This window comes from Mixophyes fleayi, chromosome 3 (genome assembly GCF_038048845.1).
Source record: "Mixophyes fleayi isolate aMixFle1 chromosome 3, aMixFle1.hap1, whole genome shotgun sequence".
Lineage (NCBI taxonomy): Eukaryota > Metazoa > Chordata > Amphibia > Anura > Limnodynastidae > Mixophyes > Mixophyes fleayi.
Window position 1 is genome coordinate 2634291 of NC_134404.1, and position 24661 is coordinate 2658951.

Consider the following 24661-nt stretch of genomic DNA (forward strand, 5'->3'; position numbering starts at 1 on the left):
CCTGTGTTTACCAAGCCTTTGGTGTATTGTGATGTGGGGAAGTGGCTTGTTTTTTTTTTTTTTGTTGTTCTGTGGAAATGTGTATTCGGCGACTGTCTGGCGTATTCATGCCAGTTAGAACTTTTGACTTGCTAGTAAGTCTCCTGCCTCTGAAATAAGATCCAGGTAATCACAGCAAGGTTTTTAAGAAATTTATAGCTAAGTATAAATATTAGTGGCTTTGCAATGCATGTAAATTCTTGTTTGTGTAAATAAAGAACATCCTGATTCTAAAAATAGACTATTTCGGAACTGTATAAAAGATGAGCTGTGTGAGCAAGTAATGCATCATTCTGATGTTCCATCTGACCTGACCACTGATACCTTTAATCAGTGGAACTGTCCTTGTCAGGACACTTGAGCAATAAACATCACTCTGCTTCAAAGACCTGCTTGACAACTTCTTCAATATTGCTGTAATCCTGTGACCTGCCGTTTAGGCCCTAAATATAATTCTTTCTCCAGCTGTCTGAGGTTTGGACCCAAGCTTTTCCAGTACCACTGCTCTGCCTGGAACTTGCAGCTCTGGTCAGTGTGATAGGCCAGGGATGATTCATCCACAGCAACCCGGATCCATAGTAAGAGGTCCAGAGTTACCAGCCCAAGTGTACCAGCACATGAGTACACTAGCAGTGACAGTTACCCAGAAGGAACGTGGTTCTGAGCGCCATACAGGAGCTCAGTGGTGGCAGCATTATAAGCCCCTCCTACTGCGGCAGGAGGGTGCATTTAGGGTAAAAAAAGGGAACGGTGGCAAAGTAAGCCCAGCCGGTTCCCAGCAACAACAAACAGGGTGGCATAGGCGGTCCATCCTGTCACATATTTCTGGTAACAAGCGGTGGGATATCCTTTTTGTGAACCAATCAGGAGAGCCGAGTTATTCAGGAGAGGAATAACTGCAGCCAGGAGAACCCACAGGATGTCTCATTACACCAATATGTCTAGGGCGGACCTCGATACTCTGTGCAGTGCCAAGGTTACTGACATCAGCCATTCGCCAAACAGGACGGAGATGAGAGAAGAGCTGAGGGAATGGCACCGACAGCATGGTACCCAGGTGGAGGAAACTGATGGTGGCAGTGGCCAAGGCGGCGGTCCAGTTGACGACCGGGAGCTAGGTACCACAGATGCCCAGACAGCAGAGATTCCCGTTCAACAGACAGCAACGACCTCTACCCAGCAGACTTCACCCGCACAACCAGCCCCTCTATCCTATGATGAGCGCAGGGCTGCCGGGCTAAAGATCCAGCTGGCGGCCTTAGGGGACAACACATCTGCAGCTGAGCGGGCACAGGTCATCGAGGCATGGCACCAAGAGGAAGGGCACCAGTCATGCAGCCCATGGGGGAGGCACCCCCTAGAAGATCAGGACTGTTATCTTTGCCTTGCCCTAAATTTGAAGACTGTGTTGGGAATATTGATGAGCACCTGCAGGTATTTCAAAGGACCTGCAGGCTACACGCTGTACCCAGAGAGGAATGCGTTAAGCGTCTGGTGCCCACACTGCAAGGACACACAGTGGAGGCCTACCGTGAGGTGCCCACAGAGGACTGTGCGGACTATGATATAGTAAAAAGGGCACTCCTTAAACGGAACACTATGACCCCAGAGACCTATTGTCTGAAGTTCCGGGACTTTACATAGGACTAACACGCCACTCATGAGGACTTTGCCATCCTGCTGCGGGAGTTAGCCAGGAAGTGGGTGCGTGGGGCAGGTGCCCAGACCGTGGATGAGGTAATAGACTTGATGTGCCAAGAACAGTTTCACCAACGGTGCGCACCGGAGGTGAAAGAATGGGGGCTGGACCGGAAGCCAGGCACCCTGGAAGCAGCCGCACAGCTGACAGATCAGTATGTGGCAGTAAGGCCACATTGGCAGAAGCGCCAGGTTAACAGTCAACACCAAAAGACTGTACAATCAGGGGGACACCCCTCTTCTACTCACCCCAAAAGCAAGTACCTAACCCTTCGGGTACCCCTCACCAGCTACTGCCCCGCCCTGTCCCTGGAAGTTATCAGAGACCATTGGAGCCCAGGCTGGAGAGAAAGTGCTACAGCTGCGGGAAAATCGGTCATTTAAGGATGGACTGTCCCACAGCCCCAGCACCCCAGACTCGTGCCCCTAATCTGAGTCCTCGGGCCTGGCTAACTTGCTTACCTGGCGAAGGTGAGCCACTAGAGACTGTTTCCACCCCTGCCCGCCCAATGGAGTGTGGCGAGTCTGAAGGTGACTCAGCAGAGCGAGTCACCTGTGTGTTAAAAAGACCCCCCAAAAACATGTGAAGAAACCTGCAGCTGGTCCAATTGGGACCCTGCAGGATGAAGGACTGAGACACTCAGGGGCCTCAATTACTGTTGTGAGTCCCCATCTTATTGATCCTGCTACAGTATTGTAGAATTGCACTGCCAGAGTTACTGTGGCAGATGGACTAGAGAAGGAAGTGCCTGTAGCAAGAGTGTTTCTGGACTGGGGAGATAGCCAGGAGATGCGAGATGTTGCCGTTATGGATGGCCTCCCAACTGATGTGATTTTGGGCAATGATGTTGGGGGTGGAATTGTGACTGCATTTCTGAACTCTTTTACCTGGAGCCAAGCTGCTAAGCTAGAGTTTTCAGGATCTACACCTGCACAGCCCAGCCCAGAGGAAAAGACCACATCTGCTATTTCTTCAGGAAACAGCCAGCTCTTTGCCGCTGGAAACACTACGTCCCCTAGCAACACAGAGGATGTTGTCTCATGCCAACCTGATCTTGTGGAGGTGCCCGGTGATGCTTCTGTCACTAGCAGTATGCCAGCTCCAGCGGTGAGTACAGTGAACCCCCTTTGACTGACCCCACTTTAACTGACCCTAGTCACCCCAGCATAGACCCCCCTGCAGCATATCCTGACTTAGATGATAGTGAGGGCCACAGGGATGAGTTCAGGGCAGCGCAGCTCTCTGATCCCTCACTGGAAGGCATGAGGCGCCAGTCTGACGGCAGCCTTCCAGCGATGGAGGTAGGGAGTGTGACCTGGTGTAAAGGGTTGTTGTACCATGTAGCTAGGAAGGTAGATGAGGATAGACCAGTCTGGGAACAAGTTTAACTGGTGGTACCACGGGTCTTTTGTGCGCAACTCATGGCAGTTGCTTATGAAATCCCTATGGAGGGACACCAGGGCAGAGACCAAACACTGAAGCGCCTGACGCAGAACTTTTTCTGGCCTGGAATGTCTGATGACGTCCTGGCCCATTGTAAGTCCTGTGATGTGTGTCAGCATCTTGGGCGCCCCAGTGTTCGTGCTCCCCTCAGGTCCTTACCAATAATTGGGGAACCTTTTCAGCAAGTGGCTGTGGACATAGTAGGCCCCCTGTCTGTGCCCATGTCTGACACCTACCCCTTGCCCTGTACTAATGCTTCTGTAGATGAGTTAGGCAGATTTCAGGGTTACCTAGAGGACAATTCCAATTCCAGTAAGATTTGGGAAGATAATCTAGAGCAAATAGGGCTGGTGTTAGGGAAGATGGGGTGGGCATGTTTGACTGTTCAGGCAGAGAAGTGCCAGATGGGGATGTCAGAGGTACAGTACCTGGGTCATCATGTGGGGTGAGGAAGGGATAGGTCAGAACCAGCTAAGGTAGAGACAATCCGAGCCTGGCACCAGCCCACGACCCAGTTACATGTACTAACAATCTTAATGACTGGAGGAGACTACAGACGTTCTGTCCCAGACTTTAGTACTTTAGCGAAGCCCCTGACAGATCTCACTAAGAATACACTCCCCAAAATAGTTGACTGGACACCCGCTTCTGATCTGGCATTTCAGTCATTAAAGGAAGTTCATGCTCCAGTACTGTTGGCGCCTAATTAGGACTTTATTGTGCAAACTGATGCATCACAGTATGGACTGGGAGCAGTACTTAGCCAGGTGGGGCTGATGGGCAAGAGCACACCGTGGCTTATTTGAGCAGAAAACTGCTAAACTGGGAGGTGGGGTATGCCACAATTAAGAAGGAATGTTTGGCCATTGTGTGGGCAGTGAAAAAACTACAACTTTATTTGTATGGACAACGTTTTACTGTGGTGACTGATCATAATCCTTTAAAGTGGCTACAACACACCTCAGGGGAATATGGCCGGTTGTTGCACTGGAGCCTTGCACTTCAAATTTATGACTTTGAAATAAATCACAAACAAAGAAAGGCAATGCGGATGGACTGTCTCGGCAGGAAGAGCCAGATCCGCCGGATCACCTCCAGTAACCCTAGGATACTGCGGACCGGGAGCCAAATTGTTGGACATGGCAGCCTGGTTGCCGCATGGACAAGGGGGGGGGGGGAGGGTGTGACTGGATCACTATTAAATAACTTTTGGTAAAAATGTATTTAAAGCAAATAGCGCAGGGCACTTATTTATGTATTTGCACGTGCACTTATTTTTTAAATTGTGTATATTGTGATATAGGAAATCGTTATCCCTGAGACCAGGGTAGCAAAGTTGTTTTTCTGTTTAACCTTACTATAGGATATGTCTATTTCTGATGTATATATCTGATACAATGAGCTTGTATATTGGTATATTGTGAGAATAGACCCTAAATCTAATCCGTTCTCCGGCTGTCTGAGGTTTGGACCCAAGCTTTTTCAACACCACTGCTCTGCCTGCTACCTGCAGCTCTGGTCAGTGTGATAGGCCAGGGAGGATTCATCCACAGCAACCCGGATCCATAGTAAGAGGTCCAGAGTTACCAGTCCAAGTGTACCAGCACAGGAGAACACTAGCAGTGACAGTCACCCAGAAGGAACGTGGTTCTGAGCGCCATAAAGAAGCTCAGTGGTGGCAGCATTATAAGCCGCTCCTACTGCGGCAAGAGGGCGCATTTGGGATAACGAAAGGGAACGGTGGCAAAGTAAGCCCAGCCAGTTCACAGCAGCAACAGACAGGGTGGCATAGGTGGTCCATCCTGTCACAGTGGCCTAGTGTGTTATTGTGACATGAGAGCTGTCACTGTGTGACAGAGGAGGATAGGTTTATGTTACAGTTATTGGCTTAGGGTACTGTAACGTTGTGTACTCTGCCAGTCAGTGGGGAGAGAGGTCCACACCAGTGACAGGTTTCCTACTCTCCCACTCTCTTTACTTCCATTGTTTTCTTGTACCCAGTTTATATTATGATATTGTCACATTCCTGTTGTTTCACAGAAGCAAAATGAAAAACAATAAGAGTCATTTTGTCACACGCCGGGCGATCGGGCTGCACATCCGATCCCTGGTGCTCTTCCCTGGTCTCGCCAACCGCTCTCACCGTCCTGGCTGCCGCCATCATCATTTCGGGTCTGCGCATGCACGGACAAAATCTATTCATTTTCTCTGCTCTTCTCCCATTGGCTATGGATTTTTGCTCCAAAGTTTTAAAGGCACCTCCTCTGTATGTCTGGTGCCTGTTCTTTTAGTTACATTCTAGGTGCTAGACGTAGCTCCTTTCAACCTGCTGACTTCAGAACTGACACTTTCAGTGTTCCTGCCACCATCCCAGAGGTAGCCAGTTGTCTGCAGAGCTGACTCTTTACTCAGTATTCCACCGCCATTCCAGTGGTAACCTGCTGTCTACAGAACGGACCGCTCCTAGTGTTCCTGCCACCATCCCAGAGGTAGCCAGTTGTCTGCAGAGCTGACTCTATACTCAGTATTCCACCGCCATTCTAGTGGTAACCTGCTGTCTACAGAACGGACCGCTCCTAGTGTTTCTGCTGTCATCACAGTAGTAGCCTGTTGTCTGCAGAGCTGACTCTATACTCAGTATTCCACTGCCATTCTAGTGGTAACCTGCTGACTACAGAAATGACCCCTCCTAGTGTTTCTGCCGTCATCACAGTAGTAGCCTGTTGTCCGCAGAGCTGACACTCTACTCTATATTCCACCGCCATTCCAGTGGTAACCTGCTGTCTACAGAACAGACCGCTCCTAGTGTTTCTGCCGTCATCACAGTAGTAGCCTGTTGTCCGCAGAGCTGACACTCTACTCTGTATTCCACCGCCATTCCAGTGGTAACCTGCTGACTACAGAACTGACCCCTATTAGTGTTTCTGCCGTCATCACAGTAGTAGCCTGTTGTCAGCAGAGCTGACACTCTACTCTGTATTCCACCGCCATTCTAGTGGTAACCTGCTGACTACAGAACTGACACTTCCTAGTGTTCCTGCCGCCATCCCAGTGGTAACCTGTTTATCCGCAGAGCTGACACTCTACTCAGTCCCTCACCGCCATTCCAGTGGTAACCTTCCTACTGCATTATTTACACTGTTCAGCGTGCTTACTATCTTCTCTCCAGTAGTACCTGCTGATCTCTGCTTTTCTTCTCCACATGTTGTCTGCTAGTGCTGACCATCTTTGCATGTTCCCCTAGGAGTTTCGCCTGGTACTCCAGCGACCTGCGGGACAGATGCAGCAAAGGCCAACCGAATTGTGGTGGTCCCTAGTGAATACTGTCTCCTCGTTAGACTCCGCGCCTTACTTGAGTAGTGCCAATCTTGGCAAACCATAGGATCCATTTTCTCGAACCATGACACATTTACAATAGAGAAAAACTGAAGTCTGGCAGCATTAATGGTGTCTTGTGACCTTATCTGCCTGTATGTAACACGCATGGGATTTACATGTGTATATAGAGGTGGACACCAGGCCTCAGCCTACACGGTCTATGTGACGTCTCTGCCACACACCAGTTGCACATGAGATGGGAAGTATATGTCTAGGGGAATTTCTACCAATGTAATAATAACATTCCAATGTACAGTAGTGACACGAGAATAAAGAGAGTCCTGGCCCCTCTCATGGTTATTTACATAAATGAGACTGGAAAGAACAGTATTGAATCAGAAAATAGAAATGTTGGGAATAATAAGGGGGTCCTCCTAGTGGTCGTACCCCAGACATTGAGGTCATGTTTTCATTCTTCCCCCAACGCCATTTCCAGCTAGACCTACAGACTCTGAAAAGTGGGAGCAGAGTGTATTTCTGAGGCGAGTTCTAGAAACCAGAATGTGGGCCAAGCTCTTTACTAAGTGACAGGTGGTAAATTAGGGGGAATTGTACCCAATTGTACCCACATTGCGCATGCGCTATGCTACTTGCGTAACCTGTAATACAGTAAATACAGGTTACGCAAGTAGCGTAGCGCATGCGCAATGCGCTACGTTAATTGCGTAAGCGCTAAATACAGTATTATGTGATTTCCCCACTAGCGTGGCAAAATACCATAATACAGTAGTTAGCTCTTACGCAAACAGCGTAAGAGCATTGCGAAACGGATCTCCTACTAGGTAGGAGGTGTTTGCGGAGGCTCCTGTTTTTTTTTTTTTTCATCTTCAATCAAGCCTAAAGAGTCGGGATGTACAAATATGTGCCCCTTCTGGGCGAAGAGTTCCTGTTGGAAAAGATTCCCTTATGGAGGTATAAATGGCTGGGACTGGGGCAAGCCGCAAGATGGATTTACAAATAATAAGTGACATTGGATCAAGAAAGAAGACATCATTGGTAAGTATTTGTTTTTTTTTATTTTTAATAAATATTTGTGGTTTAAAAGAGGGTGGTTAGTGTCTTTATTGTGGGTTTTATTATTTTTAATAAATGTATGTGGTTTATATGAGGGTGTTGTGGCTTTGTAAACTTTTTTCTTTGTGGAACTACAGGGCCCAGCAAGCCAGGGATGTCAGGGCATGTTGGCACTTGTGGTTCTCCAAGTGCCAACATACCCTGGCTGCCGTGGGTATGTTGGTGCTTGTAGTTATACAAGCACCAGCATGGCCACACTGTTTTTGGCAACCTGGCTGGCTGGGACTTGTAGTTCCACAAACAAAATTGGTGTCAGTTTGTTTTTTTTACTACTTTACCGCCGTATTACCCTACTACCCACAGCCCAGGGGTAGTAGGAAGAGCCCTAGTGCTATCAGCACTGGGCTGGTTCTTTCTAGGGTGGGGGGGGGGGGGGGGGCGCTAGGGAATCCAGCCCAGCGCTGAACAGTCTAGGGTTGGTTATATTCCCTTTTATATAACAAACAATTGGTTTCACTGGCTAAATGCTTCTTAATAAACCACAGCAACTGCTGCCTTGTACTGTAGAGATGTCTAAGCAGTTACTATGTTGCAGTTAGTAAACTATTGTGATACTTGTATCTCTTTCCATCTCCTCTATTCCATCACTGGCTATTAGTGAATCCTGATGTCTTAAATAGCAAGAAAAGATTTGCAAACTACCTCCTGAATAATATATTCTCTTTAGGAGTCTGTGGCTAATGATGTTTATGCTCAGCTGTCACCTGCTCTTAGTACTGATCTCACTAGCAGCTTAACCGTAGCTATAATCAATATTCAGCTGTAGCTAATATGTAACTGCTGCAGTGTCGGACTGGGGCATGAAGGGCCCACCGGGGGAATTCAGTGATAGGGGCCCACTATATTGGGGTGTGGCCAACTTTAGGAGTGGGTGTGGCCAGTAAAGGGGGTGTGGTCAGGCTATGGAGGACAACTTATAGCACTATTTTAAATGTGCACCTTTTGCATTAGACCCTGCCCATTCTACTGGTAGGGAACTACATGGGACCCATTAATAAAACACTTGTGGTTTGGAAGAAACTCCAGTACCAGCTCCTGTCGTCTCCTAATGCACCAAGACAGTTACTTATGATAAGTGCATCATTTGGTTACCTCCAACCCTCGCCTCATATGTTGTTATTGCCCATCATGTATTGAGCTTATTAAAAGCCATTACAAGGGCTACACAAACCAAATAATAACATCATCAATTAGAAGACATAAACTGCACAATTAATTTTTTAGTACAATGGTTACCAACCTGTTGTTGCTGTGACATGTCCTGGAATAAAAGTCAATTCATAAAAAAACAAGTGATTGTAATTCTCAACTAATCTCAGTGAAATCCATCTAATTTCATTTTAAATACGGTTGATATATGCCTATAATACTTTCACTATATCACCCCTAAATTCTAAACAGGACAACCATCAAAAAGAATGCACAATAGGCAAAAGGAAAAATATATAAATATAATTATGTTCTCCTATGCATGTGCCTTTCTACACTAACATACAATATAGACCAACATATTATACAACCCTGAATGATTATATTTTCAACTGGATGCAATTGGAATACTAGACTACATGAAAAGCACCCTTCATTTGCCAGATCTTGTATACACAGTCTGATTATTAAAATGACTCTTTGTTATAATTATTTTTTAAGGACTCTTACAGAATATGCCACTCGTCAAAGACCATACACACAGCATCAGTGCTACTACGGTTGCGTACTTCACCAATGAATGCTTGTTGAGAAGGGAAATTTTAAAAAACAAAAAAATGAACAGAATACAGCCCATCCAAAGCCTGTCACATTTATTCCATATATGCTGGTATGCTGCCAGTGTTGTATGAAAGAGAATATAAATATCAAAGGACGGGCGCAAATGGGGGAAGGGTAAAGAAACACAAGGATTGGGTCAATGAATAAGTCAAGGGGAAAACGGTCCCAAAGTCATTAAAGGATGTTGGTCTTCTAGTTCCACCTATACCGATGTCCCAGATGGTAAACTTACATCAATGTGACCTTTTCTATTCCATACAGTATTTGAATAATGTGTCCTCTTGCTTCAAAAAGCACCACCACGATGTACTTTTACTCCCCTCTAAACCTGTTTCTTCTCCTCACCAGAGTGCACATATGGGAGACCAGGGAGAGAACAGAGAAAGATCTCATGGTGTTTTACGTTCTCTATTTATTAAGTTAAAACATGGGGTTAAAAACACTCACATTTTGTATGTTAAAAAGGTATCTTTCAGTCCATATGTTTCCTCGATCAAACGGCAGTATCCAGCTTCTGTATCCCAGCCACGATCAAACTGGCTGGGCTTCAGATAACCCGGGGAAACTCTGCAGCGTCAGAGGGGGCGTGGTCTATTGCGTCCAGTGTTGCATGAACCTATGATGACCAAACTGACCTTGGATCAGTATGTTGATATCAGGACGTCCTCCTCCCCTGCTCAAACTGCTGAAAAACACACTACCGCGCCTGGGCTCTCTGCATCTGCGCGGTAGTGTGGTTACAGGAGATGTGACCGCCGCCGCCATCTAAACAAAGTTCAACATCAAGCTCCGCCCTAACAACGGAGGGGGCGGAGCTTCAACCCCGCTGGGCCTACCGGTGGATTGACCGGCTGTCCGGCGGGCCAGTCCGAGGCTGAACTGCTGTACAGATACTTCCCACTAAAGGCTCGTCAGAGTCTTACACTGTTTTCACAATAAGATACAGGGGTGACTGATTTTCTGCCTCCTAACTGCTCCGATCTTACTATGGACTTTGCCGGAGCTTTTTGCAATAAATCTGCTAAACTGAATCTGCTATAGATCTACTGTGTGCTTCCTTCACACTAATACCTAGTGAGATCTATTCACTGACTATAATAGAAGAACCTATTGTTTCAAGGAGAGACTAAGTGCATCTAGACAAAATGCCAACACGCGTTTCGCTGTACGACGCCTTGTCTAGGCACCTGTGTGAATGAGCCTCTTTCCTTTTCCAATTGTCAGTTGTCAGGTTAGTGGTTGCACCCCATGGTCAGGAAATGAAATAAACCTTTATAATACCACTTTCACATTGTAGCCCCGGCAATATCCCGGGTATATGACCCCGGGTAACTGAGCCTCCCACCCCAACAAATTCTCGGGTCGCCCGGGTTCACACTGAATCCGGTTCTCCCCGGGTCTCCCTGGCAACATCACAAGAGGAGCTTTGATTGGCTCCTCTTGTGATGTTGATTTTTTTTTTTTGCTTTTTAATAGGTTTTTTAACCCAGGTTTTACCCTTCAGACTAAAGGCTACTGGTGTCGGACCCGGAAAGGTGCAGGGAAGCCATTCACACTAAGCTTCGACCTCAATCGTCAGGGCTCCCCCTGGTAAAAACCTGGGTTTTTGAGGCAGTGTGATCGGGGTATAATGGGAACCTAGGGTACTACAACTCCCAAAAATTGGTGTGAAGAACCCCCCCCCCCCCCCCCTTCTTCTCTTGACCACCAGTAACTGCCCTGGATTATCCTTAGTATTATTGTTCTTGGTGCCGGCTGACCTCTGCTGCTCACATGATCTATAGTCTAATCCCGGGACCTCAGGAAACTGCTTGTGTTGCTTTCTGGAGCACAATGTGCCAGAATACTGATCTGAGCAATCTCTTATTGTGAGATACATGTATGTGAGTGTTTCATCTAATAATCGTGTTTCTATTTGTATACAGCAGTTGCAGACTTGAATCCTACAGTGAGATGTGACGATGGAGCAATGACAACATCTATCAGTGTGTGTCAACTACAGCAACTTAGATACAACTATAGTACCCTTCATCTGATGAACACATCCAGTGACTGCAGCTACACATATCTTAAAGTTATCAACAATGTGAGAGTGTGGAGCATTCAAGTAGCACCAGTCCCTGGATACTGCGGGAACATCGTCACGGTAAGATATTTATTTTCTTGTGGTTATAAAAAGTTTTTGCAGGGAAATCTTGTTGTAATAGGGAAATAACTTGTTTTGTGTAAAAGATCAGAGATAATTAGGATTCTACAGAAGAACATCACCAAAAAGGTGCCCTTACTGCACTATGCCTGTGCCCTTACTGCACTATGCCTGTGCTTTTACTGCACTATGCCTGTGCCCTTACTGCACTATGCCTGTGCCCTTACTGCACAATGCCTGTGCTCTTACTGTACTATGCCTGTGCCCTTACTGCACTATGCCTGTGCCCTTACTGCACTATGCCTGTGCCCTTACTGCACAATGCCTGTGCTCTTACTGTACTATGCCTGTGCTCTTACTGCACTATGCCTGTGCTCTTACTGTACTATACCTGTACTCTTACTGCACTATGCCTGTGCCCTTACTGCACTATGCCTGTGCCCTTACTGTACTATGCCTGTGCCCTTACTGCACTATGCCTCTGCCCTTACTGCACTATGCCTGTGCCCTTACTGTACTATGCCTGTGCCCTTACTGCACTATGCCTGTGCCCTTACTGTACTATGCCTGTGCCCTTACTGTACTATGCCTGTGCCCTTACTGCACTATGCCTGTGCCCTTACTGCACAATGCCTGTGCTCTTACTGTACTATGCCTGTGCTCTTACTGCACTATGCCTGTGCTCTTACTGTACTATACCTGTACTCTTACTGCACTATGCCTGTGCCCTTACTGCACTATGCCTGTGCCCTTACTGCACTATGCCTGTGCCCTTACTGTACTATGCCTGTGCCCTTACTGCACTATGCCTCTGCCCTTACTGCACTATGCCTGTGCCCTTACTGTACTATGCCTGTGCCCTTACTGCACTATGCCTGTGCCCTTACTGTACTATGCCTGTGCCCTTACTGCACTATGCCTGTGCCCTTACTGCACTGTGCCTGTGCTCTTACTGCACTATGCCTGTGCCCTTACTGCACTATGCCTGTGCCCTTACTGCACTATGCCTGTGCCCTTACTGCACTATGCCTGTGCCCTTACTGCACTGTGCCTGTGCTCTTACTGCACTATGCCTGTGCCCTTACTGCACTGTGCCTGTGCTCTTACTGCACTATTCCTGTGCCCTTACTGCACTGTGCCTGTGCTCTTACTGTACTGTGCCTGTGCTCTTACTGCACTATGCCTGTGCTCTTACTGCACTATGCCTGTGCTCTTACTGTACTGTGCCTGTGCTCTTACTGCACTATGCCTGTACCCTTACTGCACTATGCCTGTGCCCTTACTGCACTATGCCTGTGCTCTTACTGCACTATGCCTGTGCCCTTACTGCACTATGCCTGTGCTCTTACTGCACTATGCCTGTGCCCTTACTGCACTATGCCTGTGCCCTTACTGTACTATGCCTGTGCTCTTACTGCACTGTGCCTGTGCCCTTACTGCACTATGCCTGTGCCCTTACTGCACTATGCCTGTGCTCTTACTACACTGTGCCTGTGCTCTTACTGCACTATGCCTGTGCTCTTACTGCACTATGCCTGTGCCCTTACTGCACTGTGCCTGTGCCCTTACTGCACTATGCCTGTGCCCTTACTGCACTATTCCTGTGCCCTTACTGCACTGTGCCTGTGCTCTTACTGCACTATGCCTGTGCTCTTACTGCACTATGCCTGTGCCCTTACTGCACTATGCCTGTGCCCTTACTGCACTATGCCTGTGCCCTTACTGCACTATGCCTGTGCCCTTACTGTACTATGCCTGTGCTCTTACTGCACTGTGCCTGTGCTCTTACTGCACTGTGCCTGTGCTCTTACTGTACTATGCCTGTGCTCTTACTGCACTATGCCTGTGCTCTTACTGCACTATGCCTGTGCTCTTACTGCACTGTGCCTGTGCTCTTACTGTACTATGCCTGTGCCCTTACTGCACTATGCCTGTGCTCTTACTGCACTATGCCTGTGCTCTTACTGCACTATGCCTGTGCCCTTACTGCACTATGCCTGTGCCCTTACTGCACTGTGCCTGTGCCCTTACTGTACTGTGCCTGTGCTCTTACTGCACTATGCCTGTGCTCTTACTGCACTATGCCTGTGCCCTTACTGCACTATGCCTGTGCCCTTACTGCACTATGCCTGTGCCCTTACTGCACTGTGCCTGTGCTCTTACTGCACTATACCTGTGCTCTTACTGCACTATGCCTGTGCTCTTACTGCACTGCGCCTGTACCCTTCTGTACTATGCCTGTGCCTTTACTGCACTATGCCTGTGCTCTTACTGCACTATGCCTGTGCCCTTACTGCACTATGCCTGTGCTCTTACTGCACTATGCCTGTGCTCTTACTGCACTATGCCTGTGCCCTTCTGCACTATGCCTGTGCCCTTCTGTACTATGCCTGTGCTCTTACTGCACTATGCCTGTGCCCTTACTGCACTATGCCTGTGCTCTTACTACACTGTGCCTGTGCTCTTACTGCACTATGCCTGTGCTCTTACTGCACTATGCCTGTGCCCTTACTGCACTGTGCCTGTGCCCTTACTGCACTATGCCTGTGCCCTTACTGCACTATTCCTGTGCCCTTACTACTGCACTATGCCTGTGCTCTTACTGCACTATGCCTGTGCTCTTACTGCACTATGCCTGTGCCCTTACTGCACTATGCCTGTGCCCTTACTGCACTATGCCTGTGCCCTTACTGCACTATGCCTGTGCCCTTACTGTACTATGCCTGTGCCCTTACTGCACTATGCCTGTGCTCTTACTGCACTGTGCCTGTGCTCTTACTGCACTGTGCCTGTGCTCTTACTGTACTATGCCTGTGCTCTTACTGCACTATGCCTGTGCTCTTACTGCACTATGCCTGTGCTCTTACTGCACTGTGCCTGTGCTCTTACTGTACTGTGCCTGTGCCCTTACTGCACTATGCCTGTGCCCTTACTGCACTATGCCTGTGCTCTTACTGCACTATGCCTGTGCTCTTACTGCACTATGCCTGTGCTCTTACTGCACTATGCCTGTGCCCTTACTGCACTATGCCTGTGCCCTTACTGTACTATGCCTGTGCTCTTACTGCACTGTGCCTGTGCCCTTACTGCACTATGCCTGTGCCCTTACTGCACTATGCCTGTGCTCTTACTACACTGTGCCTGTGCTCTTACTGCACTATGCCTGTGCTCTTACTGCACTATGCCTGTGCCCTTACTGCACTGTGCCTGTGCCCTTACTGCACTATGCCTGTGCCCTTACTGCACTATTCCTGTGCCCTTACTGCACTGTGCCTGTGCTCTTACTGCACTATGCCTGTGCTCTTACTGCACTATGCCTGTGCCCTTACTGCACTATGCCTGTGCCCTTACTGCACTATGCCTGTGCCCTTACTGTACTATGCCTGTGCTCTTACTGCACTGTGCCTGTGCTCTTACTGCACTGTGCCTGTGCTCTTACTGTACTATGCCTGTGCTCTTACTGCACTGCGCCTGTACCCTTCTGTACTATGCCTGTGCCTTTACTGCACTATGCCTGTGCTCTTACTGCACTATGCCTGTGCCCTTACTGCACTATGCCTGTGCTCTTACTGCACTATGCCTGTGCTCTTACTGCACTATGCCTGTGCCCTTCTGCACTATGCCTGTGCCCTTCTGTACTATGCCTGTGCTCTTACTGCACTATGCCTGTGCCCTTACTGCACTATGCCTGTGCTCTTACTACACTGTGCCTGTGCTCTTACTGCACTATGCCTGTGCTCTTACTGCACTATGCCTGTGCCCTTACTGCACTGTGCCTGTGCCCTTACTGCACTGTGCCTGTGCCCTTACTGCACTATTCCTGTGCCCTTACTGCACTATGCCTGTGCTCTTACTGCACTATGCCTGTGCTCTTACTGCACTATGCCTGTGCCCTTACTGCACTATGCCTGTGCCCTTACTGCACTATGCCTGTGCCCTTACTGCACTATGCCTGTGCCCTTACTGTACTATGCCTGTGCCCTTACTGCACTATGCCTGTGCTCTTACTGCACTGTGCCTGTGCTCTTACTGCACTGTGCCTGTGCTCTTACTGTACTATGCCTGTGCTCTTACTGCACTATGCCTGTGCTCTTACTGCACTATGCCTGTGCTCTTACTGCACTGTGCCTGTGCTCTTACTGTACTATGCCTGTGCCCTTACTGCACTATGCCTGTGCTCTTACTGCACTATGCCTGTGCTCTTACTGCACTATGACTGTGCTCTTACTGCACTATGCCTGTGCTCTTACTGCACTATGACTGTGCTCTTACTGCACTATGACTGTGCTCTTACTGCACTATGCCTGTGCTCTTACTGCACTATGCCTGTGCCCTTACTGCACTATGCCTGTGCTCTTACTGCACTATGCCTGTGCTCTTACTGCACTCTGCCTGTGCCCTTACTGCACTATGCCTGTGTCCTTACTGCACTATGCCTGTGCTCTTACTGCACTGTGCCTGTGCTCTTACTGTACTATGCCTGTGCCCTTACTGCACTATGCCTGTGCTCTTACTGCACTATGCTGTGCCCTTCTGTACTATGCCTGTGCCCTTCTGTACTATGCCTGTGCTCTTACTGCACTATGCCTGTGCTCTTACTGCACTATGCCTGTGCCCTTCTGTACTATGCCTGTGCTTTTACTGCACTATGCCTGTGCCCTTACTGCACTATGCCTGTGCCCTTACTGCACTATGCCTGTGCTCTTACTGAACTATGCCTGTGCCCTTACTGCACTATGCCTGTGCCCTTACTGCACTATTCCTGTGCCCTTACTGCACTATGCCTGTGCTCTTACTGCACTATGCCTGTGCTCTTACTGCACTATGCCTGTGCCCTTACTGCACTATTCCTGTGCCCTTACTGCACTATGCCTGTGCTCTTACTGCACTATGCCTGTGCCCTTCATGCACTGCGCCTGTGCCCTTCTGCACTATGCCTGTGCCCTTCTGCACTATGCCTGTGCCCTTCTGCACTATGCCTGTGCCCTTACTGCACTATGCCTGTGCTCTTACTGCGCTGCGCCTGTGCCCTTACTGCACTATGCCTGTGCCCTTCTGCACTATGCCTGTGCTCTTACTGCGCTATGCCTGTGCCCTTCTGTACTATGCCTGTGCTCTTACTGCACTATGCCTGTGCCCTTACTGCACTATGCCTGTGCCATTACTGCACTATGCCTGTGCCCTTACTGCACTGTGCCTGTGCCCTTACTGCACTATGCCTGTGCCCTTACTGCACTATGCCTGTGCCATTACTGCACTATGCCTGTGCCCTTACTGCACTGTGCCTGTGCCCTTACTGCACTATGCCTGTGCCCTTACTGCACTGCGCCTGTGCCCTTCTGCACTATGCCTGTGCCCTTCTGCACTATGCCTGTGCCCTTACTGCACTATGCCTGTGCTCTTACTGCACTATGCCTGTGCTCTTACTGTACTATGCCTGTGCCCTTCTGTACTATGCCTGTGCTCTTACTGCACTATGCCTGTGCCCTTACTGCACTATGCCTGTGCCCTTACTGCACTATGCCTGTGCCCTTACTGCACTATGCCTGTGCTCTTACTGCACTATGCCTGTGCCCTTACTGCACTGTGCCTGTGCCCTTACTGCACTATGCCTGTGCTCTTACTGCACTATGCCTGTGCCCTTACTGCACAATGCCTGTGCCCTTACTGCACTATGCCTGTGCCCTTACTGCACTATGCCTGTGCTCTTACTGCACTGTGCCTGTGCCCTTACTGCACTGTGCCTGTTCCCTTCTGCACTATGCCTGTGCCCTTCTGCACTATGCCTGTGCCTTTACTGCACTATGCCTGTGCTCTTACTGCACTGCGCCTGTGCCCTTACTGCACTATTCCTGTGCCCTTCTGCACTATGCCTGTGCTCTTACTGCGCTATGCCTGCGCCCTTCTGTACTATGCCTGTGCCCTTACTGTACTATGCCTGTGCCCTTCTGTACTATGCCTGTGCTCTTACTGCACTATGCCTGTGCCCTTACTGTACTATGCCTGTGCTCTTACTGCACTATGCCTGTGCCTTTACTGCACTATGCCTGTGCCCTTACTGCACTGCGCCTGTGCCCTTACTGCACTATTCCTGTGCCCTTCTGCACTATGCCTGTGCTCTTACTGCGCTATGCCTGCGCCCTTCTGTACTATGCCTGTGCCCTTACTGTACTATGCCTGTGCCCTTCTGTACTATGCCTGTGCTCTTACTGCACTATGCCTGTGCCCTTACTGTACTATGCCTGTGCCCTTCTGTACTATGCCTGTGCTCTTACTGCACTATGCCTGTGCTCTTACTGCACTATGCCTGTGCCCTTACTGCACTATGCCTGTGCCCTTACTGCACTATGCCTGTGCCCTTACTGTACTATGCCTGTGCCCTTACTGCACTATGCCTGTGCTCTTACTGCACTGTGCCTGTGCTCTTACTGCACTGTGCCTGTGCTCTTACTGTACTATGCCTGTGCTCTTACTGCACTATGCCTGTGCTCTTACTGCACTATGCCTGTGCTCTTACTGCACTGTGCCTGTGCTCTTACTGTACTGTGCCTGTGCCCTTACTGCACTATGCCTGTGCTCTTACTGCACTATGCCTGTGCTCTTACTGCACTATGCCTGTGCCCTTACTGCACTATGCCTGTGCCCTTACTGTACTATGCCTGTGCTCTTACTGCACTGTGCCTGTGCCCTTACTGCACTATGCCTGTGCCCTTACTGCACTATGCCTGTGCTCTTACTACACTGTGCCTGTGCTCTTACTGCACTATGCCTGTGCTCTTACTGCACTATGCCTGTGCCCTTACTGCACTGTGCCTGTGCCCTTACTGCACTATGCCTGTGCCCTTACTGCACTATTCCTGTGCCCTTACTGCACTGTGCCTGTGCTCTTACTGCACTATGCCTGTGCTCTTACTGCACTATGCCTGTGCCCTTACTGCACTATGCCTGTGCCCTTACTGTACTATGCCTGTGCTCTTACTGCACTATGCCTGTGCTCTTACTGCACTGTGCCTGTGCTCTTACTGTACTATGCCTGTGCTCTTACTGCACTGCGCCTGTACCCTTCTGTACTATGCCTGTGCCTTTACTGCACTATGCCTGTGCTCTTACTGCACTATGCCTGTGCCCTTACTGCACTATGCCTGTGCTCTTACTGCACTATGCCTGTGCTCTTACTGCACTATGCCTGTGCCCTTCTGCACTATGCCTGTGCCCTTCTGTACTATGCCTGTGCTCTTACTGCACTATGCCTGTGCCCTTACTGCACTATGCCTGTGCTCTTACTACACTGTGCCTGTGCTCTTACTGCACTATGCCTGTGCTCTTACTGCACTATGCCTGTGCCCTTCTGCACTATGCCTGTGCCCTTCTGTACTATGCCTGTGCTCTTACTGCACTATGCCTGTGCTCTTACTGCACTATGCCTGTGCTCTTACTGCACTGTGCCTGTGCTCTTACTGTACTATGCCTGTGCCCTTACTGCACTATGCCTGTGCTCTTACTGCACTATGACTGTGCTCTTACTGCACTATGCCTGTGCTCTTACTGCACTATGACTGTGCTCTTACTGCACTATGACTGTGCTCTTACTGCACTATGCCTGTGCTCTTACTGCACTATGCCTGTGCTCTTACTGCACTATGCCTGTGCTCTTACTGCACTCTGCCTGTGCCCTTACTGCACTATGCCTGTGTCCTTACTGCACTATGCCTGTGCTCTTACTGCACTGTGCCTGTGCTCTTACTGTACTATGCCTGTGCCCTTACTGCACTATGCCTGTGCTCTTACTGCACTATGCCTGTGCCCTTCTGTACTATGCCTGTGCCCTTCTGTACTATGCCTGTGCTCTTACTGCACTATGCCTGTGCTCTTACTGCACTATGCCTGAGCCCTTCTGTACTATGCCTGTGCTTTTACTGCACTATGCCTGTGCCCTTACTGCACTATGCCTGTGCCCTTACTGCACTATGCCTGTGCTCTTACTGAACTATGCCTGTGCCCTTACTGCACTATGCCTGTGCCCTTACTGCACTATTCCTGTGCCCTTACTGCACTATGCCTGTGCTCTTACTGCACTATGCCTGTGCTCTTACTGCACTATGCCTGTGCCCTTACTGCACTATTCCTGTGCCCTTACTGCACTATGCCTGTGCTCTTACTGCACTATGCCTGTGCCCTTCATGCACTGCGCCTGTGCCCTTCTGCACTATGCCTGTGCCCTTCTGCACTATGCCTGTGCCCTTCTGCACTATGCCTGTGCCCTTACTGCACTATGCCTGTGCTCTTACTGCGCTGCGCCTGTGCCCTTACTGCACTATGCCTGTGCCCTTCTGCACTATGCCTGTGCTCTTACTGCGCTATGCCTGTGCCCTTCTGTACTATGCCTGTGCTCTTACTGCACTATGCCTGTGCCCTTACTGCGCTATGCCTGTGCCATTACTGCACTATGCCTGTGCCCTTACTGCACTGTGCCTGTGCCCTTACTGCACTATGCCTGTGCCCTTACTGCACTATGCCTGTGCCATTACTGCACTATGCCTGTGCCCTTACTGCACTGTGCCTGTGCCCTTACTGCACTGTGCCTGTGCCCTTACTGCACTATGCCTGTGCCCTTACTGCACTGCGCCTGTGCCCTTCTGCACTATGCCTGTGCCCTTCTGCACTATGCCTGTGCCCTTACTGCACTATGCCTGTGCTCTTACTGCACTATGCCTGTGCTCTTACTGTACTATGCCTGTGCCCTTACTGCACTATGCCTGTGCCCTTACTGCACTATGCCTGTGCCCTTACTGTACTATGCCTGTGCCCTTACTGCACTATGCCTGTGCTCTTACTGCACTGTGCCTGTGCTCTTACTGCACTGTGCCTGTGCTCTTACTGTACTATGCCTGTGCTCTTACTGCACTATGCCTGTGCTCTTACTGCACTATGCCTGTGCTCTTACTGCACTGTGCCTGTGCTCTTACTGTACTATGCCTGTGCCCTTACTGCACTATGCCTGTGCTCTTACTGCACTATGCCTGTGCTCTTACTGCACTATGACTGTGCTCTTACTGCACTATGCCTGTGCTCTTACTGCACTATGACTGTGCTCTTACTGCACTATGACTGTGCTCTTACTGCACTATGCCTGTGCTCTTACTGCACTATGCCTGTGCTCTTACTGCACTATGCCTGTGCTCTTACTGCACTCTGCCTGTGCCCTTACTGCACTATGCCTGTGTCCTTACTGCACTATGCCTGTGCTCTTACTGCACTGTGCCTGTGCTCTTACTGTACTATGCCTGTGCCCTTACTGCACTATGCCTGTGCTCTTACTGCACTATGCCTGTGCCCTTCTGTACTATGCCTGTGCCCTTCTGTACTATGCCTGTGCTCTTACTGCACTATGCCTGTGCTCTTACTGCACTATGCCTGTGCCCTTCTGTACTATGCCTGTGCTTTTACTGCACTATGCCTGTGCCCTTACTGCACTATGCCTGTGCCCTTACTGCACTATGCCTGTGCTCTTACTGAACTATGCCTGTGCCCTTACTGCACTATGCCTGTGCCCTTACTGCACTATTCCTGTGCCCTTACTGCACTATGCCTGTGCTCTTACTGCACTATGCCTGTGCTCTTACTGCACTATGCCTGTGCCCTTACTGCACTATTCCTGTGCCCTTACTGCACTATGCCTGTGCTCTTACTGCACTATGCCTGTGCCCTTCATGCACTGCGCCTGTGCCCTTCTGCACTATGCCTGTGCCCTTCTGCACTATGCCTGTGCCCTTCTGCACTATGCCTGTGCCCTTACTGCACTATGCCTGTGCTCTTACTGCGCTGCGCCTGTGCCCTTACTGCACTATGCCTGTGCCCTTCTGCACTATGCCTGTGCTCTTACTGCGCTATGCCTGTGCCCTTCTGTACTATGCCTGTGCTCTTACTGCACTATGCCTGTGCCCTTACTGCACTATGCCTGTGCCCTTACTGTACTATGCCTGTGCTCTTACTGCACTATGCCTGTGCTCTTACTGCACTGTGCCTGTGCTCTTACTGTACTATGCCTGTGCTCTTACTGCACTGCGCCTGTACCCTTCTGTACTATGCCTGTGCCTTTACTGCACTATGCCTGTGCTCTTACTGCACTATGCCTGTGCCCTTACTGCACTATGCCTGTGCTCTTACTGCACTATGCCTGTGCTCTTACTGCACTATGCCTGTGCCCTTCTGCACTATGCCTGTGCCCTTCTGTACTATGCCTGTGCTCTTACTGCACTATGCCTGTGCCCTTACTGCACTATGCCTGTGCTCTTACTACACTGTGCCTGTGCTCTTACTGCACTATGCCTGTGCTCTTACTGCACTATGCCTGTGCCCTTACTGCACTGTGCCTGTGCCCTTACTGCACTGTGCCTGTGCCCTTACTGCACTATTCCTGTGCCCTTACTGCACTATGCCTGTGCTCTTACTGCACTATGCCTGTGCTCTTACTGCACTATGCCTGTGCCCTTACTGCACTATGCCTGTGCCCTTACTGCACTATGCCTGTGCCCTTACTGTACTATGCCTGTGCCCTTACTGCACTATGCCTGTGCTCTTACTGCACACCTGTGCTCTTACTGCACTGTGCCTGTGCTCTTACTGTACTATGCCTGTGCTCTTACTGCACTATGCCTGTGCTCTTACTGCACTATGCCTGTGCTCTTACTGCACTGTGCCTGTGCTCTTACTGTACTATGCCTGTGCCCTTACTGCACTATGCCTGTGCTCTTACTGCACTATGCCTGTGCTCTTACTGCACTATGACTGTGCTCTTACTGCACTATGCCTGTGCTCTTACTGCACTATGACTGTGCTCTTACTGCACTATGACTGTGCTCTTACTGCACTATGCCTGTGCTCTTACTGCACTATGCCTGTGCTCTTACTGCACTATGCCTGTGCTCTTACTGCACTCTGCCTGTGCCCTTACTGCACTATGCCTGTGTCCTTACTGCACTATGCCTGTGCTCTTACTGCACTGTGCCTGTGCTCTTACTGTACTATGCCTGTGCCCTTACTGCACTATGCCTGTGCTCTTACTGCACTATGCCTGTGCCCTTCTGTACTATGCCTGTGCCCTTCTGTACTATGCCTGTGCTCTTACTGCACTATGCCTGTGCTCTTACTGCACTATGCCTGTGCCCTTCTGTACTATGCCTGTGCTTTTACTGCACTATGCCTGTGCCCTTACTGCACTATGCCTGTGCCCTTACTGCACTATGCCTGTGCTCTTACTGAACTATGCCTGTGCCCTTACTGCACTATGCCTGTGCCCTTACTGCACTATTCCTGTGCCCTTACTGCACTATGCCTGTGCTCTTACTGCACTATGCCTGTGCTCTTACTGCACTATGCCTGTGCCCTTACTGCACTATTCCTGTGCCCTTACTGCACTATGCCTGTGCTCTTACTGCACTATGCCTGTGCCCTTCATGCACTGCGCCTGTGCCCTCTGCACTATGCCTGTGCCCTTCTGCACTATGCCTGTGCCCTTCTGCACTATGCCTGTGCCCTTACTGCACTATGCCTGTGCTCTTACTGCGCTGCGCCTGTGCCCTTACTGCACTATGCCTGTGCCCTTCTGCACTATGCCTGTGCTCTTACTGCGCTATGCCTGTGCCCTTCTGTACTATGCCTGTGCTCTTACTGCACTATGCCTGTGCCCTTACTGCGCTATGCCTGTGCCATTACTGCACTATGCCTGTGCCCTTACTGCACTGTGCCTGTGCCCTTACTGCACTATGCCTGTGCCCTTACTGCACTATGCCTGTGCCATTACTGCACTATGCCTGTGCCCTTACTGCACTGTGCCTGTGCCCTTACTGCACTGTGCCTGTGCCCTTACTGCACTATGCCTGTGCCCTTACTGCACTGCGCCTGTGCCCTTCTGCACTATGCCTGTGCCCTTCTGCACTATGCCTGTGCCCTTACTGCACTATGCCTGTGCTCTTACTGCACTATGCCTGTGCTCTTACTGTACTATGCCTGTGCCCTTCTGTACTATGCCTGTGCTCTTACTGCACTATGCCTGTGCCCTTACTGCACTATGCCTGTGCCCTTACTGCACTATGCCTGTGCTCTTACTGCACTATGCCTGTGCCCTTACTGCACTGTGCCTGTGCCCTTACTGCGACTATGCCTGTGCTCTTACTGCACTATGCCTGTGCCCTTACTGCACAATGCCTGTGCCCTTACTGCACTATGCCTGTGCCCTTACTGCACTATGCCTGTGCTCTTACTGCACTGTGCCTGTGCCCTTACTGCACTGTGCCTGTGCCCTTACTGCACTATGCCTGTGCTCTTACTGCACTATGCCTGTGCCCTTACTGCACAATGCCTGTGCCCTTACTGCACTATGCCTGTGCCCTTACTGCACTATGCCTGTGCTCTTACTGCACTGTGCCTGTGCCCTTACTGCACTGTGCCTGTTCCCTTCTGCACTATGCCTGTGCCCTTCTGCACTATGCCTGTGCCTTTACTGCACTATGCCTGTGCTCTTACTGCACTGCGCCTGTGCCCTTACTGCACTATTCCTGTGCCCTTCTGCACTATGCCTGTGCTCTTACTGCGCTATGCCTGCGCCCTTCTGTACTATGCCTGTGCCCTTACTGTACTATGCCTGTGCCCTTCTGTACTATGCCTGTGCTCTTACTGCACTATGCCTGTGCCCTTACTGTACTATGCCTGTGCTCTTACTGCACTATGCCTGTGCCTTTACTGCACTATGCCTGTGCCCTTACTGCACTGCGCCTGTGCCCTTACTGCACTATTCCTGTGCCCTTCTGCACTATGCCTGTGCTCTTACTGCGCTATGCCTGCGCCCTTCTGTACTATGCCTGTGCCCTTACTGTACTATGCCTGTGCCCTTCTGTACTATGCCTGTGCTCTTACTGCACTATGCCTGTGCCCTTACTGTACTATGCCTGTGCCCTTCTGTACTATGCCTGTGCTCTTACTGCACTATGCCTGTGCCCTTACTGCACTATGCCTGTGCCCTTACTGCACTATGCCTGTGCCCTTACTGCACTGTGCCTGTGCCCTTACTGCACTATGCCTGTGCCCTTACTGCACTATGCCTGTGCCCTTAC

The 24661-nt window shown here is 49.8% G+C and overlaps 1 protein-coding gene across 1 annotated transcript in view; it reads left to right on the plus strand.

Annotated features, from left to right (window-relative positions):
* Positions 1-1051: 1051 nt before the first annotated feature.
* Positions 1052-24661, plus strand: part of LOC142142544 (pancreatic secretory granule membrane major glycoprotein GP2-like) — a 71823-nt gene continuing 48213 nt past the window's right edge. The window contains exons 1-2 of the mRNA XM_075200423.1: positions 1052-1157; positions 11329-11549. Coding sequence (XP_075056524.1) covers positions 1052-1157; positions 11329-11549 — 327 coding nt within the window. The remainder of the gene's footprint in view (positions 1158-11328; positions 11550-24661) is intronic.